The sequence below is a fragment of the Monodon monoceros genome, unplaced genomic scaffold (genome assembly GCF_005190385.1).
Source record: "Monodon monoceros isolate NGI ecotype Baffin Bay Population unplaced genomic scaffold, NGI_Narwhal_1 Super_Scaffold_5, whole genome shotgun sequence".
NCBI classification, from domain to species: Eukaryota; Metazoa; Chordata; class Mammalia; order Artiodactyla; family Monodontidae; genus Monodon; species Monodon monoceros.
In genome coordinates, this window is record NW_021703782.1 from 113,925,101 (window position 1) to 113,945,586 (window position 20,486).

General features: G+C 57.5%; 1 protein-coding gene across 9 annotated transcripts in view; it reads right to left on the reverse strand.

Annotated features, from left to right (window-relative positions):
- MROH1 (maestro heat like repeat family member 1) overlaps positions 1-20,486 on the reverse strand; it is a 66,800-nt gene that overhangs the window by 13,919 nt on the left and 32,395 nt on the right. For 7 of the 9 annotated variants that reach the window (XR_003790722.1, XR_003790723.1, XR_003790724.1 and 4 more), the window contains 20 exons: positions 17,879-17,952; positions 16,315-16,437; positions 11,099-11,206; positions 10,843-10,987; positions 10,712-10,752; positions 10,259-10,400; positions 9,888-9,940; positions 9,239-9,346; positions 8,722-8,841; positions 8,394-8,516; positions 7,478-7,624; positions 7,359-7,385; positions 6,327-6,449; positions 6,130-6,209; positions 5,938-6,049; positions 5,760-5,855; positions 5,154-5,258; positions 3,074-3,209; positions 2,848-2,960; positions 1,605-1,757 (listed from right to left, as the gene is read on the reverse strand). Coding sequence is in view for 4 of the 9 variants with exons in the window: in XM_029202126.1 (XP_029057959.1) it covers positions 1,605-1,757; positions 2,848-2,960; positions 3,074-3,209; positions 5,154-5,258; positions 5,760-5,855; positions 5,938-6,049; positions 6,130-6,209; positions 6,327-6,449; positions 7,359-7,385; positions 7,478-7,624; positions 8,394-8,516; positions 8,722-8,841; positions 9,239-9,346; positions 9,888-9,940; positions 10,259-10,400; positions 10,712-10,752; positions 10,843-10,987; positions 11,099-11,206; positions 16,315-16,437; positions 17,879-17,952 (2,129 nt within the window). In the remaining 5 variants the exon portion in view is untranslated. Of the gene's footprint in view, positions 1-1,604; positions 1,758-2,847; positions 2,961-3,073; positions 3,233-5,153; positions 5,259-5,759; positions 5,856-5,937; positions 6,050-6,129; positions 6,210-6,326; positions 6,450-7,358; positions 7,386-7,477; positions 7,625-8,393; positions 8,517-8,721; positions 8,842-9,238; positions 9,347-9,887; positions 9,941-10,258; positions 10,401-10,711; positions 10,753-10,842; positions 10,988-11,098; positions 11,207-16,314; positions 16,438-17,878; positions 17,953-20,486 lie in introns of those variants that run through there. The other 2 variants (XR_003790725.1, XR_003790726.1) reach the window with 2 other exon arrangements.

Genomic DNA, 20,486 nt, shown 5'->3' on the forward strand with positions numbered 1-20,486 from the left:
AGTGCAAAATAAGATCCAAACCTTGGCCCATCAAACCCCGACGAGGACTCACAGCCGTGCCCTGTGCCGCCCTCCTCCTCCCCCAGCCCGCTTCCACTTCCAGGAGGACTGCACCACGATGGCATGCTCCCCTCCCGGCGCCGCGCCGCGCACTGCGGCCCCTCCCCCGCTCCCTGGGATCCACGCAGTACAGGCCCTGCACCCAGAATATACAAAGTGCGTCTGCAAATCAACAAGCAAAGCACAGACAAGCCAGAAGAAAGATGGGCAAGGCTGGTGTCCTCACAGCAGACGACGTCTGAACAGCCAGGAAGTGTGCCAAAGTGTGCCACTGCATAAGCCGCCAGAGAAACACGAACAAAACCCAACCAGGAAGCCGTTACACACCCACCAGAAGGGACAGAAACGGCGTCGGCAGGGGCGTGGCATGCGGGAGCTGAACGGCCCGGATCGCCATCTGACAGCCCTGGGACAGCTGCACGGGGGCCTCTCCTGCAGGCCCCAGTCGCTCTCCTGGGTGTGTCTCCAACCAAAATGTACCCTCAGGTCCAACGGACCCGCGCTCTGGCAGCACTCTCGGTGCTCAGACTGGGAACTGCCCAAGCGCTCACGGAGGTGGGTGGGTGTGTGACGTTGCCCTCACGGCGGGGAGGAGCAACGCTCGGGCCAGGCCGGGAGACGCGCCGTCTCACAGGCTACCGCCATGTGGGGCAGACGTGAGGCCCCTCTACATGAGGTGCGTGCCGAGGCATGCTCTGTGCTGCAGAGCGTCTGCTGGGGTATAAGGGACTCTGGAGTGGGTAGCACCTCTGCTCCTGCCTGTGCGAGCCCCCAAGGCCATGCACTTAGGACAAACCCCCTTTCCTGCTGCTATGCTTCACTTTAATGGGGAGCTTAACTCTCCCTCTAGGCACATGGGACCCCACCTGCCAGGCCACTGGCTCTCCAGGATTCAAAGACACGCGTTCTAGAAATCCCCTGATCATTGGAGCCTGCCTCAGACCTACACCTGCGAGGACCTGGGCACGTCTGTCATGGTGGCTGCCGATGCATGTCTGGGAACTATGTGGACAGCCACGTGAGCTCACGGCCAGAAGGACTCAGAGGCAATGGGCAGGGCAGCACCTGAGTGTCCCGGGCACCTCTGCTCTGGGCCAGACCCACCGTGGAACCCTTTGTGCAGGCACCTGGGGACCCTCTGGACCTGCGTCTCCACCAGCAATGTGAGCAGGGAGCTCAGCCAGTGCTGGCTCGGCGCCAAGTGATAGCCCCTAGCACTGACATTTCCCTCTCGATTGCCTTTTCTACCCTTAAGTTCTCAGCAGTTACTTTCACTTAATTCTGTCTTCAAAGAGAAGAGAAAGATTTGTCCAAATCAGGCCCACAGGGAAAAGGAGCTGAGCACTGAGGGCCAAACCTCCACAGAGCACGGGTTGGGGGTGAGGGAGTGGGGTGGGGCGCCCCAAGTTACCCAGCACCGCCCACCCACACTCTTGGCCTGTCCCAGACAAGACCACGCCCACACCTGGCCCCTGACGAGCCACGCCCCGGCCACGCCCCTTCCCGCCCCCGCCCATCTGAGCCCCAGCCGCGCCCAGGCCCACCTTCTCCAGGAGCACGTGGCCCCGCTCCTTCAGCAGGCAGTTGAGGATCACTGTCGCGGCTCGGGAACAGTTCTGGTCGGGGTCTCCCAGGCCCTCAAACAGCGTTAGCAAGAGGCTGATGAGCTGATCTGGCGGGAGGCGCTTGCCAATAATCTAAGAGGACAGTTGCGTCAGGAAGACTTGAGAGCACAGCGTCAGCACACCTTCCAGGCGTAACGTCCCAGGGGCTCGAGTTTCCGGGGAAGGGCTGACATATCTCCGCCTCTCAAATCCCTCCTCCAGCCTTTCCCACCCTCATACAAGCCCTGTACGCCTTCGGGAGCTCCTGCCAGTGCAAGGGTGGGGTGGCCCATGCACGGGAGCCCCCATCCCCAGACTGAAGCCTGGCCAGGTCCCGGAGGCAGCCTCCAGGGCCTCCAGGCCCAGGCCCCTGGAAGGGGGGGTCCCTGGGCAGCTGCAGGGCCCAGGTCAGTGTGCCCTCCCTGAGGCTCCTCCTGACCAGTGGGGTGGGCTGGGAGTGGCCCTGGTGGTGCAGCCTCTCTAGAACTCTCTAGAATGCAGAGAGTCAAGGGTAGATGGTGGCATGTTCCACCCTGGACCGCCCGGCCACCAAGACTCTATGGACCTTCAGCTCCCCCTGCAGCCCCTGTCCTTCCCTCCACATAAAAGAGAGCAACCAGAAGTTAAAGCAGATGAACTTTGTACAAAGAAGAAATAAAAGTGGTTGAATATCCATGAAGTCTGATCCCAAACATAGAGTTCCGCTGTGCCTGGACTCGCCCAGGGCGGGGCCTCTGCTTCCCAGTGTCTGAGCCCGCAACCCCCCCCCCCCCCCCCCCCCCCGCCCCAGACAAAGGGCCCTGTTGACCCCCTTCCCTTCCTTCTTTGGCTGGAGAGAAAGGCTCCTGACCCCTGAGGGCCATTTCCAGTCACCAAATGGAACAACAGCACCGCCCTGGCTTGGGGGCTCACGGGGTGGGCTAGGGGCAGCTTTCTCAACCCTCTGGAGCCAGAGCTGAGCTCCTGCCCACACCCTCCCCGCTGGGCCTCGGAGGGAGGGGGGACCCCAGCAAGCACAAGAGGGGGAGGGAGGTGGTGCTGGACACCGAACTCTCTGAGTGAGACCCGTCCGCGTGCCCGGCCCGGCACCCGTGGAGCCCGTGCACGAGAGGAGCTGCCGCAGAGGCCCCCTGGGCCCCGACGGTGCGGCCCCTCCTTCCCTCGCAGAGGCCCTGGCAGGTACCTGGGCTACGCTGTGGCAGGTGTGGAAGAGGATGGCGGGGTCAGGGTGCTCCAGGCCGTCCTTGAGGGTGAGGAGCTGCTCAACCACATCGTCCTGATAATCGCGGGAGAAGCCTGCAGAGGCGGGAGGGAGCGCAGGGCTGGGTGGAGGCCTCCCCTGGCCTCCAGAGGCCCAGACTCTGCTCCCTCACCACACCCCCTGCACCTCTGCCCAGCCAGGGGCTCACCCTCGTAGCCCAGCTGGAGGTAGAGCAGGGAGTAGACACAGCTCACAGCCTCCTGGCGGGTGGCAGGCCATAGGTCCGCGCACCGTGGGGAGAAGAGGCCGAGGAGGAGGCCCAGGTTGTGGAAGGGCACCAGGGCCTGGAGAGGCAGATGTGCGGGTGCTGGAGGGGCACGGGGGCAGAGGTCCAGAGATGGGGGCTGGAGCTCAGGAGATGCAGCGGTGGGCAGGTGCCACCCACACCCAGATTCGGGCAGGGGTGTGAGCAGCAGGGCAGCCCCTGTCCACCCCTGTGGCCAGCAGGGCCCCTGTCAAGCTCCTCCTCCTGCACGGCGAGCCCCACCCCCCAAGTGCGGGTCCCTAAGAGGGGAGGAGGGCCGGGCGAGTAGGTGTGTGCAGGCAGAGGGACGGTCGGGCTCTGCTGCCTTGGCAGACACATGGGACGCCCCCGCCCCAGAAGGCAAGCCCCCCGTCAGGTAAGGGGGCTGCTGCGTGAGACCCCTCTCCTCCTAACTGGGTCCTGGTCCCACCTTTCAGAGCCTTTCCTGCTCTCCTCAAATACTAAGCCTTCCCGACCCTGCTCTTAGCAAAGGGCCTTGCTTCCTATGCCCTGGACCTGGGGACGTCACCTTCCGCCCCCGCCATCACACAGCCCTCGGCCTTCCCGGCCCCACAGCCCTGCTGTCAGCCCCCCACACGAGAGGCCTCCCCAGGGAAGCAGCCCGCCCCGCCCCCGCCCTGCACGGGCTCCTAAGGACGTGCAGGGCTCCCAGGCTGCTGCTCTCCCAGAAGTCACCAGAGGGGACCTGCGCAAGGCGGGGAGGCTGGAGCGCTGGACAGAGGACCCCCCAGCTGCTGTTCTCTTAGAGAGGGCAGAGCTCTGTCTCATCACAAACAAACATGAACTCTGGTTGGACCAGGGTTACATGAAAAACAGGCCACAGGGGAACCTGGGTGGGAAAAGCCGTCTAAGCGAGCAAACAGACAGATGCTTCTGGAACACGACGAAAAAGAAATACTGCCAACCAAATCAAGCATCGTGCTTAAGAGTGAGACCGTAAAGGCTTGGGGCTGCCGCCAGCTTTCATCTTCCTGCTAACGGCAGCGTGGACTAACATGCATCAACATCGGGGGAGAAAGGCCAAAGTCGCGGCATTTGTAAACTATGATGACTGTATCTGAGGAGCACAGGGAACTAATCAAAAATTCACTAGAAACAACAACAGAATCTTATAAACTAGCCAGTTCCTAAATACCCAATAATCCATAGTTTTCCTGCCTACCAGCAATCAGCAAATTATTAAATAAAGTGGAAGAAAAAGTTACGCTGACAACGGCAACAGAACCTGTGACCCAGAACCTGCTTCTGAGGGGCCCAGGGGGACCTGGATGGAAAGGCCCATTATTAAAAGATGTTACTGCTCAACACACGAAAATGTGGGGTGCGTGCCCCCATAAAGCCGCGCTGGGAGCATTTGAGGACTGCGTCCGATCTACCCTAAAACCACCTGATTAATGGCCTTGAGAGAACCGTGAAGTTCTGAAAACGTGGAAAGGAGCTGCTTACTCTTAGCAAATATTAAAACGCAGAATAACCGCGCGGTTCTTGGACCAAGCTCCTTCTCCCCCACTCCAACCACCGAACAATACTTGCCTTTTCCGCAGCATTTCGTGGGTTCACGTCCCCCTCCCTTTGCCCAAACTGCTGCTTCTGCCGCGAACGCCCTCCTTCTCTCCTTTCACACCCAGGTCCCCATCACCCGTTCCCTCCTCCGGGGAGCACGTCAGGCGCCAGTCCCAGCCCATGATCCCGCTCCCAAGGATGAGGGTGCCCATCAGATCGACACCGGGCGGCCAGCCCTGAGGACAGTTCCTGGCCCTCATGGCTCTCCGTCCACGGCTCAGGAAGAGGACGGTGGCACTCGCTGGGACGCGGGATGAGCCCAGGCAGCAGCTGGGCGAAGGGCAGAGAGCGTGCTGGCATTCAGAGACGCAAGGGACCCGGGCAGTTGTCCCCAAGCCGAGGGGCCAGGAATGGGGACAGGGCAAGGGAGTGGCCCTGCGGGTCACCACCTGGCACTCACGCTGATGTGCAGGTGTTTCAGGAAGTGCTGCAGCAGGCAGGCGCTCAGGCCAAGTGCCCGCACCCGCTCGTGGCCCCTCGGGGACTTGATCCATGGGCTCAGGTGCTGGGGAAGAGGGGGCTTCATATAGGTGCCCTGCCTACAGCCGCCCTTCTGGGGGGGGGGTGCCAGCGTGCCAGGTCAGAGCAAGCCCCCTGTGCAGTGCCCCCGCCCCGTCACTCCATCCTGCTGGCCTGGCTCACGGCCACGGCCACCCAGAGCAAGCCAGGCATACAGAGGGACAGGGTGTTCCTAGGAGTGGGTCGGCCCTGCCCCAGCCCACCGCAGTGCTGCAAAGGGCAGGAAGCCATGCCGCGATGGCCCCAGAAGGCCAGGAGGGCATGTCCGGGGCACCTCAGGGTCTCTCCATCCCAGCACCATGTGATGGGGGGCGGGGAGAACCAGCTCGGGGCCCCCATCTGGGTCGGGAACTGCACCCATCTGCATACCTGCCCAGGCAGGAGGGGGTCCCCCCGCCGCTCACAGAACCCCCCCCACCTCCTTGCATAGCACACCGCACGGCCCCACGGCGCCCCCGCCCCGGGGAAGCGCACACCCACCGCACACCTCCACCATGACCTGCAGGCCCTGGGGGGTCATGTTTCGCTGAAGGAGGCCTGTCAGTAAGTCCTTGAGGGCCTGCATGGTGTCCAGGTACAGTGGCTGGAACGAGAGAAGCGGCCGGTCCCGCCGTGACCCTGCCACCCGCGCACGGGCACCCATGCGGCCAGGGCCATGCTCATACCTCCTGGTGGCCATCCACCCCCTCGGGCTCAGGCAGCACGGCCATAATGCTGTGCAGGCAGCTGTGGATCAGGTCCGCCTGCGCCTGCCCCTCCAGCGCCGGCTCCAGGGAGCTGAGCCTCGAGTTAAGGGCCCAGCACTCACGCAGCGGGGCCCCCCGGCCGGGCCCCCCAGCTCCCGGAGGAAAGGATACGCCAGGTAAGTGCAGGCGAGCATGGCCTTCTTCCGCATGGGCGTCCTCAGGGAGTCCGAGGGCTCGGCCTTGATGAACTCCTGGGGGAGCAGCCGCAGGATGGCCCTTGGCCACAGCGCTGGCTTGCCTCGCAGTCAGCTGCCGCCCCTCACCCGCTGGGGAACTCAGGCCCCTCCCCAGGCCCCGCCGGTGCTCACCATCATCTGTGCCACCAGCTCCGGCTTCCTCAGGAGCTGGAAGGAGCTGCCGTGGGAGCTGCTGCGGACGGCCTGGCTGGCCATGCAAACGCTCTGCGCGAGGCACAGCCTCAGGCCCAGGTCCTGCGGGGACGCTGGGCTGCAGGAAGGCACCAAGGCCCGAGGCAGCAGCCGCTCCCTCTAGGCCCATGGGGCTGAGCCAGGATGGGGGCTGCCCACAGCAGCGAGACCAGACCACCGGCCCGCTCTTTCCGCCAAAGCCAGAAACGCTCCCCTCCACTCTGGGGCTCTTGGCCAGCCCCCCACGTGGGCCACGGGGGGTCTGTGAGGGAACCCGGGGCCCTCGGCTGTCTGCCCGGCCTGGGCCTGGGGGGCCCCGGGTCACGGTCCCGGGCAGACGCCGTAGGCAGATGCCCACTCCATCCACCAGTGGGGTGGCTGGAGGTGCTCCCAAGGTGGAGGGGAAGCCTGCTGCCCAAGAAGAGCCCCGGCAGAGGGGGGCTGCCCCCCACTCAGTCAGAGCGACCACTCTCAGCACAGCCCCACCACCCGGCCGACTGCAGGAGACCCGGGGTGGAGGGTCTGCCCTTTAAGGGGAGACCCAGCCGCTCCAGAGGGGGCTTCCAGGTTAGTGCCGGAGAGTCCAGAGGGAAACACGTTAGTGAGGCCAGAGGCCACTGTCACTTGCTGCAGAACGCACCCCTCCCCGGCGCAGCCAAGAGGGCAGCCGTGGGCGTCAGGGAGCAGAGCCAGGAGAGGGGCTGCGGCCGAGGCCCCGCGCCCCGCCTGTGAGCCCTCACCTCCCCCTCCTTCCCACCCACCGTCCGGGGCCTGGGCCAGAGAAGGAGCTCCTGGGCTCCTTCTGCTCCGAGGCGGTGGGGACAGGCCCCGGAGGGATGTCCCGAATGCTCTGCCCTTGGACTGGGACCAGGGAGCCCCAGTGAGCACTCCTGGCTGCTGCCCCGGCAGCTCACGGCCCAGCCCGGAGGAGAGAGGAAAGCAGAGCCCCCGCTCCACTCCTGCACACTGTACCTTGGTCTCTACCTTTATCCCCAGAACCTGAACGACAGAGGTGACATGAGTTAGCGCGTGAGGCCCCAGTGGCGGCACCCCTCCCTCTCTCCCTCCCCGCGCCACGGCCGGGCACCCACCTTGGTGCTGAAGCACTGGGACATGTTCCGGAAGATGTCCGACTCCACCCTGGCCAGCAGCAGCTCGCGGGGGGCCCGCGCTGCCACGTGCCCGTAACACAGGATCAGCGCGCTCTTCACTTTCTCCACCTCGTTCTCACTCCGATCCTGAGAGGCCGGAGGAATCAGCGGGGCTGTGACACAGTCACGCCCCCCAGCAGCAGCCCAGCACTCCAACCCCACGTGCGTGGGAAGAAGGGCACAACTGGTTGGGAGGAAGGCGCCACCCCACCCAGAGAGCCCCAAGGTCAGGAACAGCAGGACAGGATAGGACTGGGCAGGCTCGGGCCTGGTGGGGACCAAGGTGGGAGGGGCATGCAGGAGGAAGAGCTGGGGGGCTGAGAGCAACGGAAGGGCCAGAGGTGGGGTCCCTGCCTTCGCTTGGGGGCTGCCCAGGAGCCCCCCTCCGTCCTCAGGGCCTGTTCACACTACACAGCCCTGAGACTCTGTCACTGGCTGACCCAGGCACAGGGAGACTGAAAGCCTAGGGACAACGGCTGGGGTGGAGGCCCACAGCGGGGGTCCAGCCCCCAATGGGGCTTCAGCGAGCACACAGCCTCCACTGGCCACCAGGGGGCAGAAGACGCACAGGTAGGCGGTGGGACAGGAAGGTGGCCGCCCCCATCCCTGCTGCCCAGAGCCCCTCTCATTGCCCCAGTCACCAGCTGGGAGGGAGCCCTCATCCGCCAGCCCCGCCCACGACCGGATGCCAGCTCCCTGACCCACCCCCAACGTGCGAGGCACCGAAGCCCAGGAAGCGCCAGGACCAACCCTCCACCCCACAGAACCTCAAAATGCAGGGTACCACGGCTAAGACAAAATCACAGGCCAGGCCCACCCCAGACCTCCCCTTCAGCTGTCAGCCTGACCTTTGTACCTTAAAAATGTTGAAAATGCCGGCGGATTTTCTAAACACATCTGACTTTACAAAGTCCTCCAGCTGGGCCAGGGTGTCATCCAGGTGGGAGCTGGCACAGATCCCAAAGCAACAGGCAAGGCCCTGGGGAGGTACACAGGTGCACTCACGCCTGGGCAAGGTCGGGGACGGAGAGGAGTACACATGCACGCGTACACCATCGGCGCATCTGTGCACACCACACACACACACACAGGTACACACGCTGGCTACACGTCCGAAAGGACAGAGAGTGGCCACTGCCAGCAAGCCTGTGGGCACCCGGGCTTCCCGTGGGGAGGGGCGCCACCTCACGCTCGCTCTCCTCCTGGTATCTGGCGGTTTCCAGCAGCTCCTGTAGATGCTTTCTCACCACCTCCTTACTTGAAGCAGCACCCAGCGTAGTTCCTATGCATTTATACAGGAAGTTCTGCAGCGAAGCCAGAGAACAGGGTTGTGCCTGGCTCCCCAGTGGAGGGATGCCCAGCACTACCAAAGCGCTGCCCCTGACAGAGTGCGCATGCCAGCAGACGTGGGACCCACGACACTGATCGCCGCGAGGACCGGATGAGCTCTGGGCAGCGTCTGAGGAGCAGGAGGTGGGTGCGGAGCCCCTGCGTCTCCCAGCCGTCAGCCACTACGAGGAGGCTCCCAGGCCTTCCCGTCCAGCCTCTGCCAGGACCACAGGGGCCACCAGAGGCAGGCGCAGGGAGCAAGTGACGGCACCAAGGAGCAGGAGCTGAGGGCCACGCCCACAGCAGCCCGCGGGTTGCCCTCCACCCCCACCCCCGCACCTTCTCCAGGGGCGTTCCCCCCTCCCCCTGCACCTTCTCCAGGGGCGTCCCGTTGTAGCTGGGCAGTTGCTTGCACATCTCCAGGCTCAGCTGGCAAATCCACGTGTTGTCAGACACAACAGCTAGAGTGTCGCGAAGGAACTGTGGGCAGGAGCTCTAGCAGTGAGGGACCGGAGCTCGGCCTTTCACTGCGCTGGCTGGGGAGGGACCCAATGCCTGGCGGTGTCCCAGGCAGGGACCTCAGGGTCCTGTGCCATGGCTCTGAAGGGCTGTGGATCACTTTCGAGCCCAGACAAAACAAATTCTGGGGGGTCAGACACGCACCACACAGGGGCACAGACAGCTCTGAGCCAAGCAGGGGAGAGGAGAGAAGGCTCCAGTGGCCAGAGCAGCTCAAAGCCCCTGTAATTTGACTCCATCACAGCAGGGTGACAATCTGTGAGGTCAGTAGGCAGGACTCCCCCCAAGAGACACCCACCTGTCCCTCTGCCCCTCCCTCAGCCACACCGTTAGGCCAAGGCAAACATCACAGCCCTGGGAAGGTACAGTTCCCCTAGCGTGGCTGCCCCAAGCTCTCCCCGCCCAGGCCAGAAAAGGCCCCTGGGTCCAATCCCCGTCCAGGCCAGAAAGGGCCCCTGGGTCCAAGACAGGCTACGCTCCCACCTCCTCTCCCTTCTCTCACCATCAGCAGCTTCTCCTCCCATTCCTTCCGCGACAGGGTTTCCTCCGTATATCCTGAAACGACCAGCCATTCACTCAGCCCAGCAGACAGACCCATGCTCACAGGCAGGAGTGCAGTGCTCAGAGCACCGCCCCCAGCCTGGCCCCATCAATGCTAGCACAGAGGAAGAAAGGGCTGCGCCCACATCCAGTGTGCTCCCAGGTGACAACCGGCAGGGAGCATCTTTTCAGGCCCACTGTCCAGGCCCTTTCCTGGACCACAGCAGAGGCCATTTCTTCCAACTTTCAAAACCCTGATCCCCACTGGCCAGGCTTGGTGCCGATTGGCTGAAAAAACGCGTCCTCGCGGCGCTGCCCCCCTCTGGGCCTCACCGTCCAGGTGCTCCAGCAGCAGGGGGATGGCGGTCGCCCACCGCTGACCCAGCATAGGATGGATGTCCCGGTGAAGGACGCTCAGGAGGCGCAGCGAGGCCGCCCCGCGACCGTCCCCCAGGTAGGGGCTGGAAGACACAGCCTGGAGGAGCCAGAAGTGGGTTCTCCACCGGCGCCCAGGGCCACAGCGCCCCAACGCCCCACACGAGGCCGAGCACGGCCTCCCAGGTGGGGCAAGAAGCCCCCAGAGACGCAGCTTCCCAAAACCCCGCCTGGAGCACCTGACAGTCCCCACTGCGAGACAGTGTCCTTCTCACAGCAGTGACAGTGTGAGGACGGGGACAAAGGCAAGAGCCCGCTCCTCCCCGCCATCCCCAGAGCGCGGCTGCCCAGTGGCCACCTGCCTGGGGACATGATGCTTCTGGGAAGGCAAGCCCCCAGTGCGCTGCTTACCAGGAGCCTGGTGGCCATGGCGTAGGGAGATGGAAGGGTCACTGCGGGGGAGACAGATGTGCAACACTCAGGGCCGCCCGCGCCCTGGGGTCAAGGTGGGCTGGGGGGCCGGGCCAGGGCCGGGGGCGCACCGTTGCCGTTGTACTGAATGAGGAGGGCGTGGGCCCCCGCCTCCTGCCTCTTCTGGGCCAGGTGCACGAGGCTCCTGCAGAGCGGGGTCAGCGCCCCGGTGAAGCGCACGGGGACGAGGAACTCGAACAGGTATGGCCAGAGGACCTGGGGGCAGCAGCATGGGAGTCTGCTCCCAGGTGGGCGGGCAGCAGACCCCCGGGCTGAGGGGTCAGGAGGGGCGCGGTGGGTCCCAGGGGGTGGGTGGGCGGCACTCACGTCGCCCATCCTGTCCACAGTGGTGCTGACCAGGTAGAGGGTGCTGACACTGATGGCCCGCACGCTGTCTGCCGCCAGGGCCTCGCTGTTGGCGCCCAGCTTCTGAGGCTGCAGGAGGGGAGGGCGGAGGGTGTGCTCTCTGCTCTCCAGGTTACACCATCGTGGGCTCTGGCCCTGAGGACACGGCCTGAGCGAAGCAGGACAGACCCTGCCCAGCCCCCACTGAGTGGACGCCCATGTCACCTGTCATGGGCAGGAAGCTCACTCTGCACTAAAATCGCCCAAGGAAGCGGCTCACCAGGCTTGGTTCAGCCACCAGAACAGAGGGAACCTTGACTCCGTCCTGATGGGCAATGCCGACGTCCACAGAAACCGGAGGCCCTTTGTGGACCTGATAATAGGCTGAGAAAATGGCATTTTCTACGAAGAACAGAGACAAGCTCTGGAACCCGACGGGCCAGTGGCTTCTCTCAGACCTGAGCAGACAGTGCTCCAGGGCCCGGCTCCCCGGGAACCTTCCACGCGGAAAAGGACTCTGCTCTCCAAACACTCTGAGTCTTCAACTCACGCTTTGAAATACCAAAAAGTAAACACTGAAAACCAAGAGAAATTGGGAAAACTGCAATGACTGTAGGAGACATTTAACACCTCTCCCGGAGAAATCAAAGATGGAGTAGAAAAAATAGAGGTGTTTAATAGGGCCTAAATAGCAACTTTTAAAGCATGCTCTAAAAACATAGATAAATCTTAATACCAAATACACACAAACAACTTGAAAGTCTGACCACCTATTAGGCTAAAAAGATCTCAACAAACTCTCAGAAGCAAAAATAAACCTGTGGCCAGATTCAACGCAGAGAATGCAATAAAATAAACCTGTGGCCAGATTCAACGCAGAGAACGCAATAAAATAAACCTGTGGCCAGATTCAACGCAGAGAACGCAATAAAATAAACCTGTGGCCAGATTCAACGCAGAGAACGCAATAAAATTACAAACCCACAGCAGCCACGGAAAGCGAGCCACCTAGAAAACTTCAAACACCCTAAAAGAAACTTTGGGTTAATAAAGAATCCACACGGAAACCGCAAACTACCCAAGAGTGAACACTGAGGACACATACAAAGCCCAACAAAGGCACAACTACTGGGACCCACAGACCAAGAACATCAACTTAAGCTGAAAAATACTATCGGTGGGAAAATATTAATATGAACCAAGAACAAGAAAAGCATGTGAAAGAGTGTAACAGTTAAACACAGAATGTGATTCAAGAAATTAATAGTGAAATAGTTAAGAAAGAAATCACTGACGTGGAAGAACAGATTGAAGACTTCAGGGAAACGAAGAAGAAAGATATTAAAGTGCAACATTCAGGTAACAGAAGTGCCGGAACGAGAGAGGAAAATGGAGAACAAGAAAAAATTAAAGAGATAAAGGAGACTAATTCCCCCCAGAAATAAAAGAGAAAAAGAGCTCCTCTGGAAAGTGTCCACAGAGCTAGGGGTAAGGACAGGTCAGGTGAGCCTGGAACATCTTCTTGTGCCAGAAAACAATGAAAGGCTCAACTCAAAAAATGATGGAGACGCGCCTTGCCTCAAGGACACAGGAGCCCGCTCCACGGGGGCTCCCACAGGCCAAACTCAGAACAATTTGACCACCAAAACCAACGACAGAAATGCATGGAAGAGTAACCCATAAATCCACACTGAGATATTATATATGAACATAAAAACAGCAAAAAGCCGGGGCTTCCCTGGTGGCGCAGTGGGTGAGGGTCCGCCTGCCGATGCAGGGGACACGGGTTCGTGCCCCGGTCCGGGAAGATCCCATATGCCGCTGGGCCTGCACATCCGGAGCCTGTGCTCTGCAACGGGAGAGGCCACAACAGTGAGAGGCCCGTGTACCGCAAAAAAAAAAAAAAAAAAAAAAAAACTAGCAAAAAGCTCTTTGTTACAACAGAAGGCCAAAAAAATAAGTATAGAAAATTAATGGAGTTAGAAAATGAACAACTGATGCTAAAACTAGTAGGGAAAACTTTAATCAGCAAGTTATCAAAGTTTACACATGTTGTAACATGTGTCCAAATCTCCTTCCTTTTTAAGGTTGAGTAACATTCTACTATATAGATAGAGCAGACCGTGTTTACCCAGTCATCCCTTGATGGACACTTGGGCTGCTTCTACCTCTTGGCTATCGTGAATGACGCTGCTACAAACATGGGCGTGCAAGTATCTCTTCAAGATCCCGCTTTCATTTCTTTTGGGTAAATACCCAGAAGTGGAATTGCCGGATCATATGGTAATTCTGTCCACAGCACCTGAAACACTTTACATCTGGGAGCTCATCTTTTGAAACTTCCCCAAGTGAGAAGTAAGGCTGTTCTGGCTGCCTGAGCAGCGAACACGGGCTCCCCCGGGAGGCTGGCATTTTGCTGGCTGTGGCAGAAGGTGCCCACCTCCAGTGACAGCCGTGACTCAGGCTGTCAGATGGGCTTCCCTGGGCTGCACCTCTCTGATGCAGGAGGGAGTGTGCCCTGTGTGGCCCCTCCTGGGAGCACACAGGAAACCTGCACATGGATTTTAGCTACGAGTACAGTTACCTCTGAGTCCTACAAGTCCTTCTAGTGAACCACCAAGCATGTAGGTGGTCTTAGGACCCTTTACCCAGAGACAAACCATCAAAGCTTACTCAAGAAAACAGATAACCTAAATAGTTCTTTGTCTAGTAAACAATTCATGGTTAAAAGCTTTTCAACAAAGAAACCTCCAGGCCTATGTAGTTCCACTGAGGGATTCTACCAAAGATTTAAGGAAAAAATACCAAATCTTCACAAACTCTTCCATAAGTTAGAAGAGGAGGGGACACGTCCAAACTCACCTAATGAAGGATCACCAGAGAGAGACATTACAGCAAAGTACAGGCCAATAACACTCTTGAAGAGGTACAAAATCTCTCAACAAAGTATCAGGAAATCAAATCCAGCAATATATTAAAAGCATTATAAATCATGACCAAGTGTGGTTTATCTTGGCACTGCAAGGAATTCAATACCTAAAAAGCAATCACTTATGTCCATTTCAAATTGAAAAGAATTGAAAGCAGAATCTTGAATATTAAAAGACTGAAGGTGTTCCCCTTAGAACGGAAACAAAGTAAGGATGTCTGCACTCATCACTTGTATTCAGCATTGTAATGGAGATTCTAACCGAGGCAATAAGGCCAGAAAAAGAAGGCATTCTGATTGGAAAGGAAGACTGAGCTGTCTATTGGAAAACATGACGTTCCATGTAGAAGATCTCAAAGAATCTATAAAAAGTAAGGCCACAGGACACAAGGTCAATATGTAAAAATCAACTGTATTTCTACACACTAGCAATGAACAATTGGAAATTGAAATTAACAAAACTATACTACTACAATAGCACTAAAACCATAGTTACAAATCTAACAAAATATGTGCAGAATCTATATGCTTAAAATTACGAAGTACTGACGAAAGAAATCAAAGATGACCTAAGTAAATGCAATGCACCATTTTCATAGATGGGAAAACAACATCAATTTGTCAAAAGATATCAATTCTTCCCAAAGAGTCTACAGATTCAACACAATCCCAGTCAAAATTATAATAGGTGGGCTTCCGTGGCGGCACAGTGGTTAAGAATCCGCCTGCCAATGCAGGGGACACGGGTTCGAGCCCTGGTCCGGGAAGATCCCACATGCCGCGGAGCAACTAAGCCTGTGTGCCACAACTACAGAGCCTGCGAGCCACAACTCCTGAGCCCGTGCGCCACAACTACTGAAGCCCGCGCGCCTAGAGCCCATGCTCTGCAACAAGAGGAGCCACTGCAATGAGAAGCCCACGCACTGCAACGAAGAGTAGCCCCCGCTCGCCGCAACTAGAGAAAGCCCGCGTGCAGCAATGAAGATCCAATGCAGCCAAAAATAAAAACAAATAAATAAACCAACAAATAAAATTCTAAAAGGTTTATTTTTGTAGAAATCAACAAGATGATTCTAAAATTTATATGGATAAGTGAAGGAACTATAATAGCCAAACGAATTAGAAAAGAAGACTGAAGTTAGAGGACTCATGCTACTTTGCTCCAGAATTTACTGTAAAGCTTCAGGCAAGACAGTGTGGTCCCGACAAAAGGACAGACGCAGATCAGTGGAGCAAAACAGAGTCCACAGTCACTTGATTTTGACAAAGATGCAAAGGCAACTCGTCCACGTGGAAAGAAGAGTCTTTTCAGCAGATGGTGCTAGGACAACTGGACATCCACGTGCAAAATAATGAGCCTTAACAACAACCACACCTCACATTAAACAATATTAACTCAAAATGGATCACAAATCTATATGTAAAACCTCGAAGTTAAAACTTCTAGAAGAAAACATAGGAGGACATCTTTGTGACCTTGGGTTAAGAGAGGATTTACTAGCTAGAACACCAAAAGCAAGAGCTATAAATAAAAACCTGATAAAGTGGACTTCTAAATATTAAATATTAAAATATTTTTAATATTTTAAATATTAAATATATTAAATATTAAATTATTAATATCAATAATATTAAATATCCACCTTTTGAAGAAAATAAAAAGATAAGTATGACGCAACAGACTTGTCAGAAAATATTTACAAGCCATAAATCTGATAAAGGACTTGCATCCAAAATATATAAAGAACACTCTGTACTCAATAATAGGAAAGTAAACAACTCAAGAATAGGCAAAAGCTGTGAACAGACACTTAAGGAAGACATAGGGATGGCACACATTGGTCGTTGGTGAGATGCCAGCCCGTCAGGACAGCTTGAGAAACAAACAGCCTGGACCCGAGCCTGCAAGCGCCCACAGGGCCTCTCAGCCGCTGCTGCTGGGGCCATGAGATGGCACAGCCGCTTCAGAAAACCGTTTGGAAATTTCTTATGAAATTAAATGCACACCTTCCATTCGCGCTTACCCAGGCATACAAACGCATGCTCCCACAGAAACCTGTACCCACACGGTCACAGTGGCTTTTTTCATAACTGCCACACTGCAAACAACTGGAGTCTCCTTCCTCTAGAGAGTGGAGAACAGACTGGCACGTCCGTACCACAGAATGCTACTCAGCAGTAAGACAAATCACTGGCACATGTGACGACGCCCCCGACGGAGGTGGGGAATCAGGGGCCCAGGAGCAGGAGGGTGAGGCCGCGCCCTTACCTCCGCCTCGGGGGGCAGCGCGCACTGCTGCACAATGTACTCGATCATGGCCTCGCCTCCAGGCTGCTCCAGGTAGCCGTGATGGGCCATGGCACTGATCACCTGCACCACGGCCCGCTTCACCTGCCCGGACCAAGGGAGAGCGGCAAGGGCCTCAGAGGAGCGCCGGACAGCACGCCGGCCCAGCTGGGCGGTGGAATCTCACCCTTCCCTCTGCCTGCGCCTGCACCTGCCCCCACCTTCTCCCCAGACGCCTGCTACGAAGGCCAGCCTGCGGCCACGCCCACACCCCCAGGGGAAGGCCTCTTCCTCCTCTTTCCCGCAGCCCCTCCCCTCCCGGCGCCTCCTTGGGCATCTCCCGACCCCGTTTTGCCCTCCTGGGCAAGGCCCCTGGGTCTGCACTTGTCACCCAAACACTCCTGAGAGTTCTGAGTGCCCTGCTGTCCAGCCCCTTCGATAACTCTGTCTGGCGGCTCCAAGGAATGGCTGGGCCGTCGCGGCCGGAAGCAGCACCCTCTTCCCGGGGCTGGCGCCCCCCCGCCCGATGCCCCTCCCTGGGGACCCTTCCCTGTGTCCCGGTGACGCCTCTCCTCCCCCGGATCTCAGGTCGCACATCGCTGCCCTGTGCCCCCAGCTACACGTGTGTCCTGAGGGACCGTGGGGCTGACAGGTCTGGAGGGAGTGAGCGATGTGGTAGCACGAGGGCCGCTCAGGCTGAGTGCGTCTGGCCACTGACACTGTTGGAGGCACAAGGTGCGGCCCCTTGGGGGTGACCCAGGGCACGGGGGCCCTGAAACAGATGCAGGTGGTTTGGGGTCCATTTCAGTAGCTTCTGAAACTCTCACAGAATGTCCCAAAGAACAGGGCCCCAGGATGAGCACAAAGGCTGGGGCAGCCCCAGGACAGAGCCGAGGGGCCCTGCTGCGCCCAGGAGGGAGGAGCAGCCCTGCCCCCGGCTCTGGGCGTCGCCCCCAAGGCCTTGGATGTCCCACCTGAGCCCCGGGTCCTCGCTTCCCTGAGGCTTCGGCCACGCTGAATCACCTAACCACCTGATGGTTGAGGGTGGAGGCTTCGGGCCAGGAGGGGCTGGACTCTGAGGTCTCCACGACGGAGGACTGACAGAGACCCCTGACACAAGGCTGGGGGCTTCCCTGGGGGGCAGCCGGCACAGCACTGCCAGGGATCCCAGGCTGCCCACGGCTCCACAGGGAGAGGACAGCGGGGCTCCGACTTCAGACCCTCCTGGGCCTCCTGCCCCTCGTGCCTCTTCTGTGGCCGATGTTAGCCTGTGTCTTTTTGGTGTAATAAACCATAACGTGGGTATGACGACTCTTGTGAGTTTGGGGGTTCTTCTAGAGAACGATTGAACCCCAGGGTGGTTTTGGGGACCACTTCCTAACTTCATACTTGGTTAACCGCGTCAGGAGGAAGCTGGGGGTCCCAGATGCCCAGGCCTGCACGCGCCCACTGAGGTCTGGCCTGGCTGAGAGGTGGCTGCCGGGTCCATGGTGGCCACACTGCCCGCAGCTGCTCACGGCGGAGCTAGGGCTGCCCGCTGACCTACCTTGCTGTTGTTGTCCAGAAGAGGAAGCTTCATGGAGGAGAGAATAAAGGGTTGCTTGACTTCCATCTGCGCAGCTGCGGGAAACAGAGAGATGGCTCAGGCCGCCCCCCCCCCCCACAAGGCCCAAGGCCACACTGCCGGGGTTCTGGCCTCAGTGTGGCCCTCCACGTGGCAGGAGGGGGGGTGCCGCATACGCACAGGCCCACCCATTTCTCTCCGGTGGGCGGGAGGGGGAGATGACCTTTTTCAGCAAATAACATTATTTCACCCAATTAAAAAGCTAGGAGGTTTGTAGTTTAGGGCAGCAGAGAAAGAGCGGGCTGAGCAGGTATCCCAGTTCAAGTGCAAGGGTCAGGGGGTCTCCTGGGGCATCAGAATCACAGCAGGCTCGTTAAGCACCACCAGCCGCTGTCCCCTCTCCCCACTCCAACCTGCAGGCCCAGGTGGGCTCAGGCGTTCACTTTTCACACATTCCCAGGTGAGCTGGCGCTGAGGACCCCACTTTGAGAACCAGCTGTATAACCCTTCCTTTCCTGATATTTATTTATTTTAGTTTTTTTCAGGGGTGGGGGGCCGCACCACGCCGCACGTGGGATCTTAGTTCCCAGACCACGGATCGAACCCGGGCCCTCGGCAGTGAGAGTGCGGAGTCCTAACCACTGGACCGCCAGGGAAGTCGCATTCTGACATTTAAATGGGGGTAAAAAGTGAATACCAAGAAGTGGTCGTGAGATTAATAAAATTAAAAACAAAGAGGGACCCCCTGGTGGACCAGTGGTTAGGACTCTGCGCTCTCACTGCCGAGGGCCCGGGTTTGATCCCTGGTCGGGAACTAAGATCCTGCAAGCCACGTGGTGTGGCCAAAAACAAGTTTTTAAATGAAAACAGAGACTGGGAGCACAGTGATGGCGCTGTCATTCCAAGGACAGCCCCAGGGGAGGGGTGTGTCATGATCCCACCTCACGCAGGGAACTGGAGGCCTCACAGCCTGGAATGGCTGATTCCAGGTCTGGGGCAAGAAATATACACAACGAGCTTAGTTCATCATCAAAGGACTCGAACTTGAAGAAGTCTCCCCACTCCCCGGAGATGACGCAATTTGAGCTCCAATAATGGTAAAAACTATAGATAACAAATAAGGACCTACTGTCTAGCACAGGGAACTCTACTCAGTGCTCTGTGGTGACCTAGATGGGAATATAATCTAAAAAACAGGGGATATACGGATACATGCGGCTGATTCACTTTGCTGTACAGCAGAATCTAAAATGACACTGTAAATCAACTATACTCCAATAAAGTTAATTAAAAAATAATGGTGATAACTGCAATGAACTGAAATTTCTCCAATATGTTTGAATTCATGAGTCCCTTTGATATTTTTAAAGAGCAATGGTCACCTTTAGAAGATGATAGGGGACCAGTGTATTATCTTGAAAACTGACAAAACAAAGGAGCCAACAGCTGAGGCTGCAGTTCCTACATGAGCCACACTTCTGCATGGCTGAGGCAGGTGAAGAGCGTCTCTTCATCACGGCACCCAGCGAATCGGCGCAGCACAAGCCGTGCCCCAGGCGGAGAGCGGCAGTGCTGCCGAGGCCGCCCGGTACACACTGTGCCCCCTACAGTCTTGCCAAAGGGACTCGACTGGAGTCTGAGTTCTTGCCAATTTGCAAGAAATCCGGACGGACGAGAACCTCAGTCTGCACCTCGAGAACACAGCCCACCAAGCTGACCGTGTGAAACTCCACAGGTCCAATGGCCTAGGCTCTTCCACGGATAAATTACAAGGGAAAGAAAAGAGCACAGGAGACCTGAGGTTTAAAAGGGACCGAAATGTGGGGAGTGTTGTTTAGTGGGGACAGAGTTTCAGGTTTGCAGGATGAAAAGCGTCCTGGAGGCGGCTGCACAGCGAGTGTGAATGTACTGAACGCTGCTGAGTGCACACCTACGATGAGCACGGAAAACTTTATGTTCTGTGTGTTCTACCACAATTGTAAACGCGCAAATGAAACCACCAAGGGCCAAGCCCCCCAAAAGGGCGAGATTTACATCTATCCATCTATCTATCTATATATAATTTTTAAAAATTTTACTTTTTTAATGAAGTAGAGTTTACTTACAGCGTTGCTGGTGTTCAGCAAAGCGATCCAGTTATACATAAACGTATCTATTCTTTTTTTTTTTTGACTGCATTGCATTCGTTGCTGCGTGCAGGCTTTCTCTAGCTGTGGTGATCAGGGACTACCCTTCCCTGCGGTGCGCGGGTTTCTCATTGTGGTGGCTTCTCTTGTTGTGGAGCACGGGCTCTAGGTGTGTGGGCTCAGTAGTTGTGGCTCGTGGATTCTAGAGCGCAGGCTCAGTAGTTGTGGCACACGGGCTCAGCTGCTCCGCGGCATGTGGGATCTTCCCAGATCAGGGCTCGAACCCGTGTCCCCTGCATCGGCAGGCGGGTTCTTAAACACTGTGCCACCAGGGAAGCCCTATGTATCTATTCTTTTTCAGATTGTTTTCCATTATAGTTTATTACAAGATACTGAGTATGTTGTTTATCTATTTTATATATAGTAGTATCTGTTAATCCCAAACTCCTAATTTATCTCTTCCC